This window comes from Numenius arquata, chromosome 11, assembly GCF_964106895.1.
Source record: "Numenius arquata chromosome 11, bNumArq3.hap1.1, whole genome shotgun sequence".
Taxonomy (NCBI): Eukaryota; Metazoa; Chordata; class Aves; order Charadriiformes; family Scolopacidae; genus Numenius; species Numenius arquata.
Window position 1 is genome coordinate 35902890 of NC_133586.1, and position 19583 is coordinate 35922472.

The following is a 19583-nucleotide window of genomic DNA, read 5'->3' on the forward strand; positions in this document are numbered from 1 at the left end:
CTGATACAAGATTCTCATGGTGGAAAAGCCTGGCTATTCAAGAATGTAGGGGAAGTATAATTGTTGTTCCCCATCTGGAAATCCTGAGCACCGTTTTCAGGATGTACAGAACACAGTACACCGTGTTCTGGTGTACTCAAAGCCTATAGTCTATACAAGCAAACACAGCGAGCAATCATATTCCTTACCCTGTGGGACATCAATATGCAAACCATTTTCTTGGTTAGCTGAGCCAAAATGTTCTTGTCAGGAGACTGGAAAAGTTAAATTGATCCATTTCTTTCCTAGGCATGCTATGGGAAGGAGTCTTCTTCAAATTACTGAAGACAGTAACTTTTCAAATCTATTGAAACCAACGCCGAGTAAGAGAGAAGCGGCAAGAGAAAATTACATGCAGAAACACAGTACATACCTTTCTGATGTCTGTTTTGGCTTGCAAGCCCCAGCCTCGTGCCAGCGTGCGGAAAATTTGTACCTCAGGATATTGCCGCTTGGAGAAGCACTGGTTCTGGCAGCGCTCCCCAGCGGGGCAGACCATGGGGTGGCATTCATAGAGCAACATGCGATTGATGCACTCAGAGTCCAGGCCGCATGGGTTTTCATCTGTGGGTTTGCAGTTGCAACGTGGTATCTCAGACAGGTCTGCAGTGAAGATCTGCACCTTACCCACCGGTCGGTTCACCTTGAATGCACACAAAGGATGTTAGCTACTTAAGAACAGGTCATCACGATATATATTATATTATTAGATACTCACTTCTATACTCAACCTTCACCTACAAGCTGACAGGCTGCAGTGCAAGTTCCCTACACCAGGGGGCAAAAGGACAAGTACGGGCACTATGTACTTCTGGGCAGACTATTTCAAGAGGTGTATGGTTAGAGGAAAGAGTCAAGGAGGGTGCAGGTCCCCCATTAGCATCACTTGGTGCAGTGTGTATTCTGTGACCCCAGAGCAGGGAGAGGCTGCCAAGTGTCCCCCTCCCATCACCACTGTGCCTACTTCCAGCCCAGGTGCCCCAGCACTCCAGCTGGGTGCACACCGTACCTGTGACCGACACCAAACCATTTTCTGCATGAAACAGCACCTTCTCCAGTCTTTGTGTGTGTCAGGTCCTTTTCCTTACAGCCCTGGTTTTTCAATCTGTTACCTTCAGGCTGGTTTGTGCTCTCAGCTGTCACTAGGAGAACCAGGCTGGCATGCCCACGACAGAGTACAGAAGGGCTACCTACACACCGGGCCACCAGCAGATAGCTCCCTACCCAACTGTCCTGCAGACATAAATGAAAGAAAAACCAGACAACGCTGGCGTTGGAAGGCCCAAAGAGGAGCTCAGAGTTAAGCCAAGGAGCTCTCTAAACACCGCTCCGGAAGGAAGCAGAGTGCAGCACCAGGTGGAGAAGCGACTGGCGTGTCTGTGGCACAAGCAGGGTCCTTTGGTTTTGGTTAAAGGCAGCAACCGCTGAAAGGCAGGCAACAGAGAGTCAGGACTTTGGAGACAGACACTGAAGCAAAGCTCCTTGCTGTTCTTTGCCCACGTGAGCAATACCATCAGCTCCCTTTCCTCTCCCAGAGCACCAAAGGAGGGGATCATTTACCAAAACTATTCCAGCCCCCACATAATTTATCTAGTCCCACCCACAGAGCAAACTTTCTGTGCTGGCAGCCTGCCTGAGGCTGGCCTAGCCCTGATCCTCCTCCTTTGTTCAAAAGCAAACCCTGCAGAAACCCCTGATTAATCTCTTCAACACAGTCTTCCCTTCCTCCTAGTACTGTCTCTCACCTCCGACCTTCCTTGTTGCTCTTGTCTTCTCCTCTGCTGTATCATGTCTCTTACTCAGACTGTTAGCTCATCGCCTTGTTAAGAATGACGAGACTCAGGATTAGGTCCATCCACCACTGGGCAAACAGAGGGGCCCTTGCTGGCTCTGGACTACCACCCCAAATGATCAGTGTCTGTGCACATACACACGCTAAGCAGGCCTGCACTACTCTCCGAGGCGCTGCTGGTACAAAACCAGCTCCAAAACATGGCAATGCTTGGACTAGCCCCAACCCTGATGTGATGAAGAATGCCAAGTGTATTTTGCAGCAGCCTTTCACGTTGGCACTCCTTGGGATGCACGTCGAGGTGCTGATCTCCTTAGAAGGCCAGGACGGGAGCGGACACAGCCAGCTTTTGCCATTCCACCCTGAAGCTTTCTCCAGTTCACCGTATGCTCCTACAAACTGCATTGCTTTCACAAATAGCTTGCACCCAGACCTCAGAAGAGCTGCCATGGCTAAAGATCATGACTGTTATTATTTATATGAAGGGGTATTTCAAAGGCTCCAAACTTCTTCCAAGGTTCCCTCATGTTGTGGCCAGAGACAGACTTAAAAATACCTATAATGAGAAACTATACTTCTTCCACTGAAGCTGCCTGGACCACACCGCTGCCGCAGCATCCAGTTGTGTTCTTTACACTGCACGGTAACTCATGCAGGATGTACCTGCTTACCCAGAAATCCTATCTAGGAACAAAAAGTGTCAGCAAGCAGTTAAGCTTTCATAGTCTGCCACACAGAAAATGGAAGGAGCAGAGAGAGGCAATGAAAAAAGAACTGAGTCACTGAGTTTCTGGTCAGTCTGGACCCACATCTCAAGCACATGCACCTGCTTGGCCCCAGCTCTCAAGTCACTTCCATCCTATAGGTCTTTTATTGCTGCTCCAATTTTACCTCAAAATACAGCCCTAAACATGAAGAGTTCCCCAAAACTCAGCAAGAGGGCTGGTATTTCGACACATGCATCTGCTCTAGTATTTCTGTTTAGCAACCAACTGATAACAGAGATAAAACAACAGCAGAGACGAAAGAAGATACTGTGGTTTACCATCCTCCATGCAGCTCCGCTCCACTGCACCCTGACCATCTCCTACCTCGCACCACCTAGGATGTCCACCTTGCCATCAGTAGCACACAGAACCTGAGCATATTGTGGATCACTAGCACTGTCCCCTAAGTCCCCAAGGCAGAGAGACACTTCCTTCAGACCACGCAACTGACAAGGAACAGCACAGAGATGTCCAGATCTGTTCCAGTAAACCAGAGTACCTCCATTATTGGTGTCCAGCTTCCACACAGCTCTGTGCATGAACCCTTTCTGGGGAGGATAACTGAAGATGCCAAGAGGACCAAAGTAACCTTCAAATGCAGCCACGTGCCCAAAGAGTAGAAAAGTTTCTGTATACCTGTAAATCACCTGCACCAACAGCTCAAGACTTCTCTTCTGCACCTGACCCCCCCCACCTGCCCTCACCTTGATGTGTTTGTAGGGAGGAGGTTTCTTGTCATTCTTTTTGTCTTCCTGAAGCTGTCTCAGTTCTTTCTGTGCCTTCAACTCTTCAAATCTTACTGCAGCTTCCTGAAGAGCTAAGTGAGAGAACAGGCTGCGTTAGGAGGAACTCCCTCTGCTCACACAGAGCTGGGCTGCCAGTGTCCACCCCGGGCTCATGGCCATGTACTTCAAAGGCAGAGGTTCACTGGAGGAGGGTGAAGAAAAGGCCAATGCAGTAGGACAGTCACAGGAGTTACAGTAAGGAACCTGCCTGTGGGTGATGAAGCATCTAAACTGTCAGCCAGCTTTGTCTGCTTTTGGGCAGAGGTGTCAGGCAGCTGCACTCACAACTCTCAAGTGCATTTTTATATACAGTAAAGACTGCATTAGACCCAGGGAAGCTGACAAAGCAGCAGCTCACTTGGATTTACAGCAGCTATGTCAGAGCTGGAGAAGCATTCAAGATCTGCACACCGTTCTCTCTCCCTGGGAGTCAGACAACAAACATTCTGAGTACACTGGATAATAGATAAGCTGCAGCTCATTGTATAAAATTAATTTCACTTTAGCTCTAAGATGACATTTTTCTCTGTTACAAGAGTGCCACTTCTTCAAGTGCAAAAGAAGACAAAAAGAACATGTATCTCCCTGGATGAAGACAAATTACCTTTCTTGTATATGCCATCCACGCCCTTCCCCATCTTGTCTTTGCTGCTGACATCACCTTCCATGTAAGGGAACACACGGGCCTGGTGGGTCCACAGGTAATCCTTGGAGCCAAAGAACAGCACAGGGAACTCACCGATGTCATGTTTCATTTTCTGGATGTTGACAGGAATTGTCCTAGGATGGCAAATCTCAGCGGGCCACCACCTGCAACACAGGGAAGGGCATGAAACCTCTGGCTTCCTCACTTCCAACTGCCTCAGAAGAGTGCTACTGCACGGAGACACGGGGGAAAAAGTGTGTGAGAGCTGCCAGCAAGGCTGGTGGCTTACTGGAGAAGGGAAGCACATGTTTTACCAGCTGCTACATGTATGCAAAAAAGCCAGAGGCTGCTGCACTGTACCCTGAAGAGAGGAGCATCTTCTCACCTCAGTCACAATGAGCACTGCAGGAAAAAGGGATGGGGACAAGTCTGTTCTAGTTTCACCTACCTGTAGCGCCCGACTTTCACCCAGACTACTTCCTTGTAGTGTGGCTTTTTGCCTGCCTTGCAATCGTTACAATACCAGCTTCCCTCTGGCATCTCAATGTTTAGACACTCGCGGTGAAACGCAGCCGGGCACGACTCACAGCATAAGAGGCTGCCCCCTGCAAAGAAAAGGAGGAGGAGTTTATCAGTCACTGCACAAAAGCCCTGGACTCCACACTTTGACAGACACAGCTGAGAAAAGGGCATGATACCCTTCTGCAAACCCTTTTCAAGAGTTGTGCCCTACTCGTGCTGCAAAAAGACCCCTTCTAAGGACCCAGAAAAAGCCCTAGCCTGAAGTTGGTCTTAAACGCAGACGGATAGGAAGGCAATCTGCTCTCTGCAGTTCTCACTGGAAGACTCTGGATGGGCAAAGCTTCTGCCTGCTCATTAGACTTCTTGTCAGGGTGTTCCCGGGGCGGGGGGGGGACACGACCCAGGGGACCCAGCGTAGACCGTCTCACCTTCTGAACAGACGAAGCACCAGCTGACATTGACGTGCTCGTGGTTGCGGCAGCCCCTCCGTGCAGTGAAGTGATTGGGGCAGATGATGCTGTTGGAGGCGAGGACCACAGACCCAGCAGCGAGGCAGAAGTCGTTGGAGTGGTACGCAACCGGGCACCGCACACAGCGCATCAGGCGACCTGGCACCAGAACACGTCGGGAGCACAGTGAACCTCTAAAGGAGGACGATTTTTATTTCCTGTCAAACCTACCCTCTATTGATACCTAAGCTCAAAATGAGCAACCATAAGCAATCTTTGGAAAAGGAAACTGACATTTAATTTTTATAGACCATGCATGACATACTCACCAGATTCCCATTAAATTATTTAATATAACAAAATATGTATAAAAGTATAAATATCTTTATTTGTATATAACATATATAAAATTGCATTATTTAGAAGTTAAAAACCTCCTGCATGCTGTGCAGAAACAGTTCAAGAGTTCACAGACTGGGACTGCTTCCTATCATACACAAATAATTAGTAAATCAGCTCAGACAGTAATTACAGAGGGGGTGTTCCAAGTGCTTAGCTGCACATAATGAAACCAATCCGCGTAGCTTCTGAAGACACCGGCACTTGCCTTTCCACTTTATCAGATTTTACCCTGAAATTCCAGAACAGAGAATTCAGAATTGCCTACAGGCCTAATTTATCCAAGGTTTTTGAGAGCCTGTTTTCAGTTCCTCACAGGAGACTATAAGCAGGGAGAAGAGGAGGGAGGAAAGGGGTAAATCTGATCACTGAGAAGTCAGAGGAACACAATGCAAATATTCAGGGGGAAAGTGGTCAGCTGTGGGCTTTAGACCTTAGTGTCATCTTCTACACTGAACACTGATTTGTGGGGAAAAAAAGACAACTTTAACACAGACCCTGAGATTAAAAATAGAGCTGTCTTAAGACACCAAGGACTTAAAGAAAGGCAGCTTCAGAAGCAAACATATAATGCAATCACAAAAGTTTTAAGTTTAATTGTGTGAGATAAAGGTCAAGGTATTGCTGCAAACAGCTCAAACAAATGTTTGCCCGAGAAGCTTAGCCCAAGGGTGTCACTACTACAAGATGAAAAGTTTGCATTATAAAAAACAATGAGAACTAGAACAGTATCATAGCTTTTACTAGGCTACTCTCTATACCGTTGTCTTGAGAGCCAGCGCTGCTAAGCAGGCACCGTCTGCAGCACTGGCAGAGCGAAAAGTATGCAGGAGAAACCTGAGAGTGTCTGTACAGTTCCAGAGACTTATTCAAAGTCCCAGGGAGGCATGTGGCATTGCTGGACGTGCAGGCATCCAAGTGTCTGGACAGAGGAGAACATTTTAGTTGCCGTGCCTGACCATCAGGAGTGCTGATGAGCAGCAACCTCGCATACCGACACCACCCCTTCCACTCCCCCGAGGGAAGCTATTCCTCAGCTACACCAAGCACTGTGGCAAGGACAGAAAATCATCATAAAGAACTAGAGGACCAAGTAAGTGTACAGTGGACATTAAACAAAGAAAAAGCTTCTAACTACATCCCCTAAAGCACCCATAAAGATTTCAGTACCTTTAGATGCAGAAATGTTTGCTGGGTTAGCAGCGTGACAAGTCATGCATATGTGCAGGGAGCATCGGAAGCCCTTGTTCTGCATGACTGTGGGCGGATACTTCTGTATGCACGCTTCATGGTAATACTTCCCACAGAGGGGCAGCAAGCACCGTTTTACATCTTCCCCGCAGCTCTTGCACACAAAGCAGGTATGGACGCCTGGAGAGAGAGCAACAGAAATAGCGTCAGTCACGTAGAAGGGCTAAACGAAGACCTGACACTTACACCAAGCTGCCTATTACTACAGCACAGCTTCCCAACCTGCTGTACCCATCCCAAAGCACAGATCTCTACAGTAGGCTGGTTTTGCCTGCAGCTGCAATAAAACTTCAGGTTTAAAAATATATTATTATAGCTGTCATTTCAGGCCAGGGAAAAATAAGAAAAAAGAAAAATCAACAACCCTACTTAGACATTCCCCCCTTTCCAGCCCGCTCCAGACTCATCCTCCCCCACACCATCCTTCTCTAATTCCAGATAAGAATTTCCCCTTCTCTTTCCCACCAGATCCTGGACATTCACTTCTTCGCACCCCACATGCCTGAATCAACAGTAAGATCAGTTCATTAGAAAGTCATTATCAAACACCAAACCAACAATCAGAGGACTAAAAGCTAGTTAGCAACCCTACTGCAGGCACACCACTCCAGCAAGGGGAGCACCAGGTAAGCACACAGCAAGGACCCTGGCCTCCTGCGCTCACAAAAGCTGCTGTACCTGTGGAACACTCATTGCAGATGAATTTGCCCTTTGGCATCTCGGAGAGCCCAAGGCACTGCAGGTGGAAAGCACCACAGCACTGCGCCTCACACAGCAACAATTCCCCTGGCTTCTCGCAGATCTGCAGAGAAAGAAGCACAATGTCAGCTCTGAGCAACCTCCTTCCGCAACTCATCCCAAACAACAACAATCCATGTGCTGGCCAGGACTGCTAGCAGAGACCCCTGCGGAAAAATGCAAAGTTTTCCTTGTGTCAGTTAATTCAGGTAATTTCTGCATCACCACTGCCGTTTGCCATCCAGTCCCTGCTATCATACATCAGCTAAAACTAATCCTACGTTGGTCACCTCTCCCGAACATCTGTAAATGTTAGCAGGAGGAGAGGCGATAACAGAGGAAAAGCTCATTTCAGTGCACAAAAAGCTGGTTCATTCTACAATAAGCGCCTTGAGGCTACCTGGGCTTATGTGGGGCACTAGCATGTCCCAGAACTTACACAAAAACACTCTAGAGTTGTAAAGTTTTGAAAGAGATTTCTTCAAGGACACTACCTGACACACGTTCTCCTTGAGAGCTGCTCCTCCTCCGCGCTCCCCCTGTATCTTTTTGGACGAAGGCACTCCATGGTCATTCTCTGACCCTTCTTCATTACCCTCTTTGGGGCTTGCAGCAGTCCCATGAACCGATGTCTCCCCCTTTAAGAAGAAATCCAGAATCAGTGCTGTCAGTAATTCCTGTCCTGACTCGGAAACTACAAATTCAGCCACTGAGCATGTAACAGGTTTGGCAGTTGGTCTGTGCATATTACCCACCCTGGAGAGAACATCCCACACACAGTTCTAACAAAAGACTTATGAGAAAGGAAAGGAAAAAGCTCTTAGTTTACCAGATCATTAAAAAATACACACTCAACACAATTATTTTCCTGGGCATAGCCCCTCTCTGAGGAAGGAGTCATGGCTGAGGAAGAAAAGTTTTGCCCTGCATAGAAACGAATCAGGTAGGCTGGAATAGTAAGAAGCATCCTGATGTCTGCTTGCACTGGAAATGCAAATGAAAAACTTCAAATGATCTTTATTGCAGTTGTTACCCAGCAAATGAGCCAGACTTTTCCCCACACTTGTCTCAGCTTGTCCTAACCCAAGTAAAATACAGGCACATGGGTGCTCAAGGCCTGTGTTAGTCTGGACCAGCTGGCCAAGAGCAAAGTGAACAGTGCAGCGGAGCATACACCACCACCCTGCCTGCGGTAGGGTGTCTTTCATAAGCCTCTGTCCTTCACAAGCATCACAGCACTGCCCGTAACATCTACTGGTGAAAGAGATGGGTTTTAGTTGATAAAGGTCCAACTGCACTCTCATGGGCCAAGTCAGGGACCTGTCATAAGGCCTCCCAAGGTGGAAGGACATCTTTTGATGTGTCCATGTGTCCCAGACACCGTTAGAGGGAAGGAGAGCAGCAGGTATCCTAGAGAGACTTGTTTCTACCACAAAATACTGCTGTCCTGGTGCTCCACGTGGCAGCACTGCCTTCACTTTTGTCAGGACAGATGACTAAGAGCTAGGAAAGGCCACCCTGCCAGCTTACAGTCTAGGCAACACTTCAGTGATCTCACCAGCCCCAGCTGCCATTCCAGAGGCCATTAATGCTGCACCAAAGTGATGCCTTTAGCTAAATGCTTTGAGCAAGAACATTTTAAGGACTCTGTCATTTTTTAATATTCCAGCTCACTGCAGTTAGCCAACTGATCTCAGTGCGTAGCTACCAGTTCCTCCTTGGGTCACCAAACCATATCCAGTGTATGCCCAGACTCAAATTGTGCACTTGAAAGACCGTGTGAGGAATTCAAACTGCTGGCAGGAGCAGCAGCCATCACTCTTGTACCTTCAAGCCTGCTTGGTGCCAGGTGTCCAGCTAACGATCACGAGAGGGAGCTTTGCACCACTTTCTGTATGGGAAAGTATCAGTCTGAGTTGTGGTGCTACTGAAGTTTGTAAGCTGAACTGAATGCCCTCTGAACACATTATTAGACTGGGCAAAACAAGGACATAAAGATCTCTTAAAGTGAGATCCATGAAGAACCTGGAGCTGGTATTCTGGTCAGTTAATGATGCTTCCTTTGCCTGTTTGGTTTGGGTTTGTTGTGGGTTTTTTTCCATTCCTTGAATATAGCAGTACACTTCTATTCAGGAACATTTTAAAGCCATGCAACTTCTGTGGAGCAATGATGCACAGGTGCACTGATGATGTATCAAAGCACACAATACAAAGATGAAGGGTTTAAGTTGCCTTTATTGAGCAGAAAAACAGTAAAGTCCCAGCTACAAGCTACTGCCTGTCCAACATACCATAGGGTATACAACCTCACAGGCTATCAGCACAATCTCACTGGAAGGTTGGCAGCAATACAGCCTGCGGGAATACTGATAAGGAGCACTAAACTGCTGCCACCCTAACACACAGCCCTGGCACAGCGAAGGGAAAGGTCCCTACGGCATCAGTAAAAAGACCATCGCTAAGTGCTATGATACTTCTGCTAGGAATTCTTTAGTCTGCTGCCCTATGGCCCAAACACTTGCTTTGACTCCTGGAATGCTCCAGGAGCAGCACTGGTGACCAGCGCTCCAAGGACTGGTTACAGCTCAGGTCTTCCTATTCCTACACAGGTGCTCCCTCTTCTGCTCTGCTCAGCAGTGACCTTAGGGTTGCAGGGGTCACTGTAACGAAGAACAAGAGCAGGGTTAATCAGCTACTGGTACGGGCAAACAACGGCAGCTATAGCTTCTGCTTACGCTGGGGCCCCAGTGTTAGAGACACAAAGTGAGCTCAGCCCCTCTCATGGTCACCAAGGTCCCTGTCAGGAGGGGCAGTGTGGCACAGTGTGCTCTAGCCCTGCTCTTTCAGCCTAAGCCCATCCTATTTGGTTCTGCAAACAGCTGGCCAATCTGCACGTTTCACACACCAGGATCTTAGCCTATTTTAATCAATGGTTCCAGAACCACACAGGGAAGGGAATGTCAGAGCTAGGCAGCATAGGCAAGGCCAGATACTTGTGCATTGTGAACAAAGAGAAGGGGATTGCCATTCAAGGACATCGCTCAAAAGAACCTGTCACACTGTTCCCCCTTCTTCTCCTACCCAGCATGAGCACTGCAAAACTACATACCTCCTACAGAGGGCAGGTCTCTCATCTTGGGTCTTCTTCCAGAGCTCTCTCTGGCACATCCTCAAAAGCCTGGCCTGTTCTTTGGCACAGCCTGACCTTGGCTCACAACCTTGACAAAGATTTCAACAGCATTTTCCATCCCTTTCTCTCAGTCTCTTGCTGCCCTGATGTTGTGAACTTGCACTCCTGGCTCCACAGACAGGCAAGGACAGAGAAAGCTGCTTAGTTCAGCCCAGGCAGACAAGCTTTCCTCTGCCCTCTTTCCCACTGAAAGCAGCTGGATCCAGGGCTCCACTGCAGTGTATCATCAGACTGTCTATTTCTTCTAGCACCGTTCAGCACAAAGTGGAGTTCCTTGCCTAGTGTGTGGTAAGTCGCTTAGGGACCAGAGTGGTCCAAATTCCATGTGAAAACACAATTGCATCTCCATAGCACCCCAATACTCATCAGCACCCGTGCACTCAACTAAGCCAAGGGGTGAATACTCTCACCACAGTGGCTCAAGAGACACAATCACAGAGAAATGGATGCTGGCAAAAGGTGCCAAGCATTGCCTTTCCCCTCCCCCCCTCTTTTTTTGACATGGTTTACCATACCTAACTTCAGGTATTCAACACAGATGTCCGAGGGTGGAGGCAGTTAAGACTCCCTGGGCTTCCTCTGCAGGGAATGGTGGGTGCAGGATTCAGAGCCATGGCCTAGCTACTTTGCTGCTCTGAATTGCCCCATTTCTCTTCCCTAGAAAAGATTCACAGAAAATTTGCTGCCTCGGAGCTGAGCCAGTCTTTCAGTGGGTGCTTAACAGCAGACAGCATTAACTGCCCCCCAGCACTGGCAGAGATATTTGTACAGGCTTCTTCAAACCATGATTCCAGACGAGCACAGTTTAGAAAGAGCACCAACACCCTCACAGGAAGGCTTGCATGGCCCATGGGTATTGCCCCACTTTATCATCCCCATCAGAAACGCCCTTTTCAAAAAGCAATAGCAGCAGGGTGGCTGGTGCTGCTCAGAAAGGGGTGTGAGGTTTGTGCTCTCCTGGAAGTTGTATAACAACAAATATAACAATATATGTCTATAGTTAGCTCCTGAAATACATACTGACTATCCTGACAGAACAGCCTGCTGCTGAACCTGGGCCACTGGAAGTGAGAGGCGATGGTGAGAGGCCCAGAGGTGTCCCGCCTCTCCCAGGAAAAGTCTTGCTTCCCCTACACTTGGTGATACCTGGCTCATTCCTAAAAGGCAAAATGTGCTTGTCAGAGATATTTGTACGCCAACTGTGCTGGGATGCAGTAGAAGGGAGCTACCCCAATTACCCCTTTCTGCTGGATGGCAGAATGTAATCAGAGGCTGCTGTGAGTGGTCACAGACAGTCCCCCCATCCCCTCCAACGTGGTTCTCATCTCACCCTGGTGTGCATGGGCAAGAGGAAGAAGGGATTGAAGTCCAAAGTCTAGTGCTTGCGCTTCATACTGGTGCGTAAAAGGGCAAGATTCCCACCATCACCAGAGAAGACCTTTTGCAGCAGTTAGACCTTTTGAGGTGCAAAGCAAAATGCCAGGCAAAACCTGGTTCCATCAGATCAGAACAGCCTCTCTCTCCTGGAGAATTAGCTGAGTAGCAGCTTAAAAACTGAGCCCAAGTTGTCACCACAACATAGCTACTAAATCAAGGTGGTGTCTTCAGCTTCAACCCCAGTTCATGCAACTACATCGTGGGACAGTGGGACATGTCAGTGGGACAAACTCCCAACTGACACACCAGCCAGCCAAAGATGACCTGGCCTGGGCTCTGCCAAGTGCCCTGGGAAGTAGCAGACAGATTACAGGGATGACAGCAGGTAGGAAAATCCAACAGTACCTCAGAGTGTGGGGTCTCCCCCAGCCCCTCCTCATTTCTCTCCTTCTTAGAATGAACTGCAGCAGAGGGATGGCGCTGTCTCTTCCGCTTCCGCTGCTTCTCCGAGAGCTTTTCAGAAGCTGGGATGCAACAGAAAGACCACTCAAGAAAAAATGCAGAAATAATTCATTTGCTACAGGTGCCACCAGCGAGTTCTACATCTTTTCTGAGAGCTTCAGCCTGGGTCCTACTGTCTTCGAGGGCATAAGGGCTGGGACAGTACCAGCCTCTAGGCAGCCTGCCCTCTGTCTTGCATCCATCAGAGCACCACCAAATCATACTGGTTTAAGCTTCTTTTGCGAGGCTGCTGAACAGTATCACTGACTTTCCTGAGACAGCCCCCCAGCAGAAAAGAAGAAACGCTACCAACACAAAGCTTACACTGCTTAGTTGGTAACTACCTCCTCCCACTGCACTGCAACAAAGACTTCCTCATGTCAATACCAACGTGATATAAAGGCAGACGGGGAGGGAGTATGACACAGCTGCACAACCGTCCATGGGACAGGGCAGCCACTGTTGAGCCTGGTCATGGCATGTCATCAGGCAAAAGACAGAGTATTGGTACAGGACTTGTGCTGATGAGTTTCCTTAAAGCACCCAGACGATGAATGAGAAGAGAACATCTTCTCATGGAAACATGAGCCCAGCATCTCCACTTTCCATAGAGAAATCAGCAATATAACAGTACCTTGGGTAAACAAACTTGGTCCCTATTTCTGCTGCTACACTGCCTCAGCTGCAGCAAGTGCCCTCTGAGAGCCCAGGACACACAAAGTCCTCACAAACAAAGCCACAGGCACTGATCCAAATGTCACCAACAGCCTACCCCCACAGCCCTGCCTTCACTTACCTTCTCCCAGGTCCGGGAAGTGGGCTGGTGAGTAGAGCTCAGAGCTATCGCTCTCTGAAGGGCCAGTGCCCTACAAATACACAACAGAGTCAAGTCACCAGATGCAAATCAGAGAGATGCGCGTTCCTCAGCCACTCAGAGCCTTTACGAATGACTGCAATGTCTAACTTACAGTTCAGGTCATGAATTCATCAGTGATTAGAGATTCTATACAAAACCATTTGTTTTGTGAGCGTGATAGATCCCACATGGAAAAGTGAGTCTCTGGGCAGGGGGGAATGCCGAGTCTGCCATGTCTTGTGCTCACCAGCATCTTCCGCTGTTTCCTGAGCTCTCCCAGGAAGGCTGCTAACACCCTGTAAACTGCTGGGAATAGAGACTCTCTTCTGCCTTTATGGAGCTTAAGACTGAAATACACTACCCTCTGCATTACTGCAACCATGATAACTGTATTAGACTGTGCCACACAGAGGGAAAAAGGAAAGGAGGAAAACTATTATTAATCAACCTTAGAAACAGTGCCAATGAGTCTTGTGCAGGTACATCACTTGAAATAATTCTTTACAAGTTGCCTTTTTCCAAACCGGGTCATTTAATATTAAGTTTTTAACAGAGAAGACCGTTCATTTAAAATTCCACACCAAGCACTGCATACTACACATGGTACAACTCAAGCCTCCATCCTGCTAAAAGCTCTGCACTTACATACCATTCACTAGCCCACTTGGGAAGGTAACAAAGGAAACGCTGCTCAGAGGAAATCTGACAGAAAAGGACAAAGCCTTAGGTTCAAGCTCAAGCTACACTGCAGCATCACAGTGACAGAGAGCCTCTGCGCAGAACATTTCTGCTCATGCCTTCCCAGCCAGCATCCAGATGACTCCCTTTTCCATATAAATCAATGAAGCGATGAGATTTTTCCAGCCAAAACTACCCAATCCTCATTACAAGTGGGGAAGGGTGGGGAACACATCTGTATTCAGCAGATTTCTTCATCATAACACAGCAACCAGCACCTTTGGGAAGGGTGGACCTTCACTCCTGGGCCACAGCCAACAAAAAACCCCACATCCCATTGCACTGTGTGTCTCATTCAGCATGGTCTGCTGTCTGGACTCGTTTTCTATCTGGCTTTCAAAAGAAAGTACCTTCTTTGGGGGAGTCCACTCCTCCTTCTTTGGCATAAAGGCAGTGTCCAAATCATTGGATTCCAAGAGCTTTTTAGTGGGCTTCCTCTGACGCTTGCTTTCGAAGTTTCCTGGAATGAAACTCTTCACATTAGATAAACAGAGGTTTTATTCTCTTCAGCCAGACTAAGACCACCATTAAGCAAACACCAGCCAACAATACAAAACAATCAATTTGCTTCACCCTGTCTTTGGGATCATAAGCTCCTTGGGCAGAGATGACAATTACCCGTTTCTGTACAACTTCCACAAAAACGGACCTCAGTCCGCCATGACCTTCTGGCATACCTTAATATTTAATGTAAAAATCCACCCACAGAAGGCAGACTATGAAGTTAATGCCAGGAGGTAACACATCTTGGCGGTGTGATTCAGATCCTAATTTCCCAACTGCTTTGATCTGCGTAAGCCAGTCCTACCACTGACAAATACAGCCCTGCTTCCACTCCCACGCCAGTCACACCAGCATTCACGCTGCACATAGTAAACAGGCTAAAGGACACACTCCTGGTTAAAACTACCTGGGAAAAGACACCCCTGACGAGCTGTAACATGCACCATTTCCTACTCAAGCTTTTTGCTGCCACTTAGTAGGTAACAAGTTGCTAGACCTGGGTTCACCCACACTTATTTTGGAAACAGTATAAACTTAACCACCAGGAAATGATGATGTTACGAGTGCAAGACTCCACAGAACAGCCTGCTACCCGTCTCACCACGTTCATCTGCTTGCTCTATCAGCCTTGGCTGTGTCCCCTCTGTGACACACACCTCTGCATGTGTGCTTATGCATGAGAAGCCTCATGAAGGGACAACACGGCATCGTTCTCAAGGTAAGCCTCTGCCCACAGCTTGGAGTCTTGCTGACTGCTTCAGCAAGAGGTGAAATTTCTCAGGAGGGGGTGGAGCTTTGCAACCTCTGCATGCTGGACGTTTGCTCCCACTGCTGCACTGTCTACTGTTTTCCTGCATCTCCAACCCCAGGTTCACATCCCCAGTTTTTCCTCCTTTAATCCTCTCCAACTTTCCGTTTCCATCTGACATCCACAAGCCCCCAAAAGGCAATCCCTCTACCCTCAAACATAACAGACTGACCTCCCAGTGACCACACCTCTCTCTAGCGGGTCAGTTTCATTTTTTTTGATCGTAGGCCCTTTTGAGCAGAACAGTGTTCCCTCCAAGCTAGCACAGCCAGACCACCAGGGCTTTAACCCTGGACATGTCTTTAGACACTACCAGAGAATGAACATACTGCAAAGTAGACCCTAGTACTGACTGTTGGAAAGGGGGAAAGCCTGTCAGACCACACTCGCTCTTTGTATACTGTGCCTTACTGGAAGTTAAGACCCTGGCTTGCTGCTAGTACAAACCTCTGACAATTTCTACAGATGCTTACTTAGAACTTTCAAGAAAAAAAAAAATCTCCAGAGGGATTTCTGCGTTACAATTCCCTGAGCTCACGAGGAGAGCAAAAGGTGACCCCACGAGCTATGCAGATTAGGCTTTGCGTATCAACCTCAGCACAGCAACGTTCACCCAAAGGGTTTTAACAGCAGCAAGAGACCTTCAAGCTAAAGGAATGCCACTGTTTGCAAGCACAGATGGCACGGACTCAGAAAAGGAGTTGTGACTTTCTTCATTTGGACAAAACGGTGTTCTGTGCCAGGACCTAATGAGACCATCATACACTACAGAAAGCTAAAAGCCTAAGTGTAATCATCCAGCTCACCAGGTCACCCACTGCATCTGCCCTCTGCCCCCTCCCGGCACCAGGAATGGTCACTGAATGAATCAAAGCAAAACCAAACTAACAGATTGACAGCTACTAACCTTTTCACTCTGACTGAAGCAACAATTTCCACTGAACACATTCACTTACAGCAGCAGAATCACACAACCTCTCACCTGATTTCAGGAATCTCTCTTCTGCATCTGGAGAGGCAGAAACTTCAGAGACGTCTGAGGAAGACAGCACCAGCTCTGGAAAGTCTGAAGGTTCTTCTAGAAGTTGATCAGTGGGATGGGATCCTAGTTCTGAAAAGGAGCACTCTGCTTCAAGGATGGGAGGGGACTCTTTGGTTGAAGATGGAGTTGAAACCAAAGAACTCTGTCCCCGCTGGGTGTCTCCCTCAGGACTGCATTGTGCAGGAAGACCTCCTTCAAATTCAGACCTCACCACAGAATTCACCTAGCACAGCGAAACATGTTGGTGAAAACATTCATCCTGCACAGCACCACACACAGCAACAACACTCAGACAGCAACAACACGTCAAAAGCACACCGACCAGTGCCCCAGAGTAATAACCACAAAGAGCACATTAGCCTTCACCCACCTTTTGCAATTGCTCCTGGCCCTTCTTTGATTTTTTCTTGGGTGCAAATAAGTGATCATATTCTTCTGCGTATTCCAGAAGCCGTTTACTTGGCTTTCTAAGGCGTTTCCTCTCTGAATGTACTAAGAAAAAGGAAAGCAGCTTCAAGACTGTGTTTCTGAGACGATCACGAGACAAAATTCTCCTCATGATTTGTAGACAACAGCTTCTCCTGCCTTCTCTTCCAGAGACTCCATATGGAAAGAGCCCTGACACTTCTTTCTCTTTGATACAGCCTTATAATTTTTGAGCTTCCTATTTTCCACAATCCTGACATGGCAGGTGGTATTTTAAAGGACCCAAGGGACTTCAAACAGTTCAGATAAGAAATCAAAAAACACTAGATACCTGACTGAGAGGCTCCTTTCTTAGCCAAAGTACATCTAACCTTCTTGCAGTACTTTTACCAAAACCTAAAAACCTAAGTCCGTTAGCAACTCAGACTCATCATGCTACTTTTGCTTTAACCCAAACTCCTTTGGTTTTAGTGCAGGGGCATGGGAAAACACTGCTTTCCTGTAACACGGTTCAGTCACTAGTTTCACTAGTAACACAGAAGCCTAACTTCTTCCTTTCTCCTCCTCCCTGGTATATTTTTTGTATGTACCACAAAAGCTTTGTATTCCCCATCTGCTACTGCAAGCCCATTTATTGCCTTTGCTTCCCGACAATAGATTCCACAATGATACCACAGAGCAAACAGTCCTCGCCAGCAACTGCAGGTTCTTCAGGGCTCAGATGTCTTTTGTTTGCACAACACTGCACCATCGCAAGGGAAACCCAGTAACAGGTATTTCCTTGATATAAACCTATCCACCCAAGCTATGCCACCCCAATGCACAGCAAGTTCAAAAAAAAAAAAAAAAAGAGCCCTGATACTCTACATCATCTCTGCTCAGCAAGCTACAAAAGCAAGATGATGCAAGTTTCTGTCGTTTTCTCACTTCCCAGAATACTGCTGAATTTCCCCCTTTATTAGTTTTCAAAATTGTTAAATAATATTGTTGAAAGATTTCTCCCAGTCACAAAAACATTTGTGGTCTTTTGGAAGCTTAGGAACAAACAGTAAATATTCTCTTTGCTTCTTTTCATTGAGTAGGAGGTGGCTTTTTCTTCTTTAAAACGGAAACATTTTATAACAAAGCATTCCAGTGCAACACTTCAGAACAGGGATGTTGGACAAGATTGCTACACTTTATTGTGGCTTTGTGGTTAAACAAGCATGAAAACGTCAAACTTGGCCAAAAGAGAAGGAACAACTTTCTCAAACACAGCTATTTTCAGCCTCTATTAACATTCTGCACAGGTGTCTGGGTGAAATACACATTTCAGCACATAACCAGTTATAGGCTGAGTATCCTCACTGGGCAACTATTTAGAGCCCCAAAGCCATGCAGCAGAGCACAGCACTGTGCCAGAAGGGCTGGCTTAACTGCTTTCCCCCCCCCCCCCAAAGCAAATCCCATACAAGAATCCCACATGCAGCCTGATTGGCAGTGGTAAATCACATACCTGATGAAACTATTAATTATAAAAATGTTTTAAGTCAGCAAATTCCACCAATCTTCACTTCTGCCTTATTTGCTCTAACTCACTCCACAAAGTTTGTAGCAAAAATATGCCAAATGTTGCCATTCAACTATGATCAAGACTTTTACATAGAGTTGAGTAGAAATTACACAGTTGTGACTGCAAGCTGTTGTGATCTCCTACACTGATACTCTGCCTGCTGTGGACAAGGATTAGCCACGTCTTTTCAATGCACCGGCCACCAACACATGCAACTCCTCTTCTGTAAACTGCAGTTAGTCTAACCTCCAGCATCATTCCACTTTCTATGTAATTGCCCTTCCCTGATATAAACGGAAGGCTGATTTACAAAATGGGCTTTTCACGGCTTTAGAGGTTTACTCACTACCACCAGGACACGGGGGGTGTTACAGCAGCCAGACAGCTCCTCCTCATACACAGAGTGCCTCCCTATCACACATTCATATTGGTAAGCTTCAGGTGTGCTTCAAGGTGCTATTTAGGTGCACGTGCTATTTAGGGCAGGGGAATTAAGATTACACTGAGGTTGCTGATCTGTCACTTTTCCAAGCAAACCAGGCCCTCGCTGCATCCTTGCGTGCAGTACCAGGACTGCTCTGTGCTCCTCTCCTCTTCTTTTAACATTACTAACTCTTGGCAGCTCTTCCCTAGTTCTCTCTGTAGACTTGCATCTTCATCTCACATAGCAACATATAGGGATGCTTCAATTGCAAAAACCACCATGAAACCGTGATAACCTGGCTGCATCTTACTGCAAATGAGGAACTTGCTCCCTCTGTCAGGCTTTGGCACTCATGCAGCAGAGCCTTGACAGCCCCAGAACAACGTGCATCCTCTCCCCTGCTCTGTGAAGACTTAAGTCCTCAAAAACACACAGCTACAGCCAGAGGAGTCAGTGAATGATTAAGCTTGTCATGATTTCAAACCAGAACTTTCACCCCGTGTGTTACACCCTCTGGGCTTGTTTTCTGTGCCTGCTGTGACTTGCCTTGGGCAGCTCCTACGACCACTGAGCCAGGAGCTGCCTTTTCCATGCTCAAACAGAGGTGCAGGCAACCTCCAGCAACCCCTAACAGCAAAATACACACACCACCATGTGCATGAGGGAACACGCAAGTGAAAACATGCAGAGAGGTTCAAAATTCTGTCAAGTCATATGAAATTATGATGTTGTAATTATTGATTGGAGCAATTTAGTTTGGTGAAATCTATGTTTAAA

General features: G+C 47.3%; 1 protein-coding gene across 1 annotated transcript in view; it reads right to left on the reverse strand.

The window, feature by feature from the left end:
• The window catches only part of NSD1 (nuclear receptor binding SET domain protein 1), a 58247-nt gene that overhangs the window by 13424 nt on the left and 25240 nt on the right, over positions 1-19583 (reverse strand). Inside the window, exons 5-17 of the mRNA XM_074156344.1 lie at positions 16775-16896; positions 16345-16627; positions 14401-14510; positions 13253-13322; positions 12361-12479; positions 7883-8026; positions 7329-7452; positions 6570-6770; positions 4980-5159; positions 4478-4634; positions 3988-4193; positions 3303-3415; positions 413-682 (exon numbers count right to left, since the gene is read on the reverse strand). Of these exons, the coding sequence (XP_074012445.1) occupies positions 413-682; positions 3303-3415; positions 3988-4193; positions 4478-4634; positions 4980-5159; positions 6570-6770; positions 7329-7452; positions 7883-8026; positions 12361-12479; positions 13253-13322; positions 14401-14510; positions 16345-16627; positions 16775-16896 (2099 nt within the window). The remainder of the gene's footprint in view (positions 1-412; positions 683-3302; positions 3416-3987; positions 4194-4477; positions 4635-4979; positions 5160-6569; positions 6771-7328; positions 7453-7882; positions 8027-12360; positions 12480-13252; positions 13323-14400; positions 14511-16344; positions 16628-16774; positions 16897-19583) is intronic.